The sequence below is a fragment of the Punctularia strigosozonata genome (genome assembly GCF_000264995.1).
Source record: "Punctularia strigosozonata HHB-11173 SS5 unplaced genomic scaffold PUNSTscaffold_8, whole genome shotgun sequence".
NCBI lineage: Eukaryota > Fungi > Basidiomycota > Agaricomycetes > Corticiales > Punctulariaceae > Punctularia > Punctularia strigosozonata.
The window spans coordinates 191699-195051 of NW_006767440.1; the positions used below are offsets into that span (position 1 = coordinate 191699).

General features: G+C 50.2%; 1 protein-coding gene across 1 annotated transcript; it reads right to left on the reverse strand.

The window, feature by feature from the left end:
* Positions 1–1211: 1211 nt before the first annotated feature.
* Positions 1212–2712, reverse strand: PUNSTDRAFT_135126 (uncharacterized protein; the record flags this gene model as incomplete). Its single annotated transcript, XM_007384643.1, has 9 exons — positions 1212–1353; positions 1411–1532; positions 1608–1633; positions 1685–1748; positions 1796–1979; positions 2028–2043; positions 2071–2230; positions 2282–2390; positions 2444–2712. The coding sequence occupies 9 exons, from the start codon at positions 2710–2712 to the stop codon at positions 1212–1214; spliced, it is 1092 nt and encodes a 363-aa protein (XP_007384705.1).
* Between the last annotated feature and the right edge of the window lie 641 nt (positions 2713–3353).

The following is a 3353-nucleotide window of genomic DNA, read 5'->3' on the forward strand; positions in this document are numbered from 1 at the left end:
AGTGCTTGAGTTGTGCTCGATGAGGCGCAGCAGTTGCTGGAGCTGCTCGGGAGACAGGGCTGACATGATGGATAGTTTATCGCGCCGCGGCGAGCATGTCTTACCATCGTTATTTAGTAACTACATCTCGTGACCATGGCTCCTGGCTGCGTGTTGACTGGCACGTCGAGGAGACCCTACGGTAGGTTTCTGAGCGTGCCGACAAAGCCGTGCGAGTGCGCCGAGATGTGCCGCGATTTCAAATTACAAGTTTGGCCAGCCGCTCTATCATGTTGTGCTCCTGGCTTTCACTGACCAAAAAGGAAGGTATGGGAATCTTTCATAAGCAAGAAGCCTTGCTCTATTTGGCATCATCCCCTAACTAGTGGGACTTAGTAGAATTAAGCCTTGCATCACGCCCAGGAGCTACAACGCGATACGAGTGGTGGTTTAGGAGCCTGAGACTACCTGAACGGGTTCTTTCTTCGTCATCCCCTTCACCCCCTGGTCTGTTGCACTGCAACTGAGGTGTGAAGATTAAAGCCTCACTGTCCTCTATGCAGTACAAAGCCTCCCCCAGCGTGAAGATTAGAGCCTCACTGCTAGGGGAGCGTTCGTGACCATATGTTGTGGTGGGATGACGATGTTGCAAGCCCAGACGACCTTAAGTACAGCTGAGATGTTTGCTCATGTTTGATGGGTCATGTGGTAATTACGTCACACGTACTGCCCTGCCGTGAGAAACATGCCAGCCAACTTCGCACGTTGAGCACGAGGGCGTAATTCGCCATTCATACATCGCAAAAACGGCCGCACTCGCGCGAGACCATGCAAGGCCTCGCAATGACTACAAGGTTAGGCGGAGCCAAAAGTCTTGTAGTCTAGATTGCAATGCCATACGAGACCGAGTGGGTCTTCCCGTTCGCTGGCAGTGTTGCCGACTTCGGCATCCTGGTTGCTCCTAACCAAGTTGTCATAGGGATTGCATCAGTAGCACAAGACTTGTATATCACGGGAAACGATTACATGACTGCTACCACTACTGAGAGTCGGTCCACCGCTTCGGAAGGAATGCAACAGTTGTGCGTGTGATGCAAGACCTTTATATTACCGGGAGTTATCCAAGACATAGCAATACAGATCTCATCTCGCAATTGAAGGCAGGCATATTTGTAGATCACAAGAGTTGTATTACAGAGGAGAATAGAATACAATGACAATGTGGCAAAAGATTAGATTTCACCGTCGTCGTCTTCACCAACGGCACTTGTCGGGACAGCGGTATTGGTAGCGGCAAGTGCGGCCTTCATACAATGCACCGTGTCATTAGTCGTGCTCTTGCTGTGAAGATTTGCAGTGGCCGGGAAGATCTGACTGCAATAGGGATTGTAGGGATCAGCAACAGACACCAGCAACACCAGGCACACTCACCGATTCCACCACTGAAGGAGATCCTTTGAGAACATCTTGAAATCAGGATCCTCAAACCAATCCAGGAGAGCGTTGAAGAATCGATGGCTATCGCAGGCCTTCTCGTATTTGTTGAAAGTGGGCTCCGAGCTCAGCGCGAATTTTACGTGGTCGAATTGATGAGTCATCATGTCTCGGGCTAAGAGTAGCGAACATACCTGGGTAGCAATGTATGCGATGGATGCTGGATTGACTTGAGTGACTCCACAAATTGCTGCAATGCCGGAGTGCGTACTTCGAGCCTGATCTCCCTTCTTGCTGTTGGCAGCTGATGGTGAGATGAAAATGCAGCGATACACCTGGGAAACCATAAGCGATGTGCTCACAAGCAGAGTTGTGCACATACCTTAACAAGAAGGGAGCCTTGACAGAAGCCAACCCATGGCGCATCAGGGTTGTATGATCCCTTCCACAGAAACATGGGGAAGTGCGACCCGTTGATAGGAACAGGCCGTGTGGTGGATGTCCCGTCGTCAGCGATGACTGTCTCCTGGATAGTAGCAGTACCGTTTCGCAGTGCTTGCTTAATACTAGATAGAGTCGGGTTAGTGGAATGACAGATGTGAGATGTGACGTACAATGTGTCGCTCCAGTCTAGCAACGCAGGTCATATAAGCTTACCAGTGAGCTCGTGGATGTACCCGCGGCCGATCTTGTTATCCCCATCGAGTGGCGGCAAGTTCAGGTTGGATTCGGTGATGGTCTTGTTGAGCCACAGAACAATGCGTGACTTGAGGGTATTAGTGTCCTGATTTCGTGCGTTATTTTGTCCTTTTTGCATCTGCGATGCGTATACAAGTCAGCTATGGATGACAAGATGGTTGTAACATACCGATTTCTCAATCTTTTCGAACTCCTGAAGTTCTGCCTCCATGATGAGATCACGGAACCCAGGTTGAGCATCGCATATCGCTTCAAAGAAGGTGTACCACCGGTCCTCCCTGGTGTCACAGTAGTCAGACAGCGGCAGGTTTAACAGATGCAGAATACTGACTCGGCTGTATAGACGGTGTCCTCGTCATAATCGAGGAGTCTCCGCTGAGCATGGCGGAGAACAATGGCTGGCCGCTCAAACATCGTAATGAAACGAGCATAGTGCCGGCCGCGGTCGATCCATGGATCCGTGTTCTTCTCCGGCTTCAGGCGACCATTGGCTGTGAGCTGGACTTGAGGGAGAGGATCACGCCTATGGTTTCCCAAGGACACGGAGCTCATTGGACTGGAAGAGTGAGGAAGAGAGCTGCGCAAGCGGTCGGCAGGCATTGTGAGTGATATGATTTCTGGATGCGTACTGGCAGTGCTAGCTTGCGGGATTTAATACCAATAATTGAAACATCCTGTCGCCCAAGACAAATCAACAACAATGTCTCATAGAACATCACGTGGTGCTTACCAGAAGTTTCAGCGATACATTCTTGACTGGGACCTATGCATGGTCGTGGCATGTGCAATGAGCGAGTAGAGAGCAGAGCGGCCCATAACATGTATCAATTGCCGTTGCAGTCAGTCACGTGGACGAAGCTTGTCGTTATGCGGCACTGCTGCATAACATCAAAACAACAAGCTTTGTGATGGAATCAGATTAGAAAGTGATCAGACTTAACTGAGTAAGATTGGATAACATTTGCTCTTGTGCGTCATCTCGCGACTAAGTCCTCAAATTTGCCAACTGGCAGATTGTTGAGCTTTGCCAACCCAAGATCGCATATGCGACACTCGCTGTCCTCGATGACATATGCACATCGACTGCCGCCCAGGATGATATATGTGAACCTGCGTGCTGCGCTCGACGATGTATGTGCATCAACTCACTGCTCTCGACGACATATGCGCACCGACCCACCGCCCTCAACAAACTTCATACACCGACGCGGCGCGCTGCTCTCAATAACATACATACAACA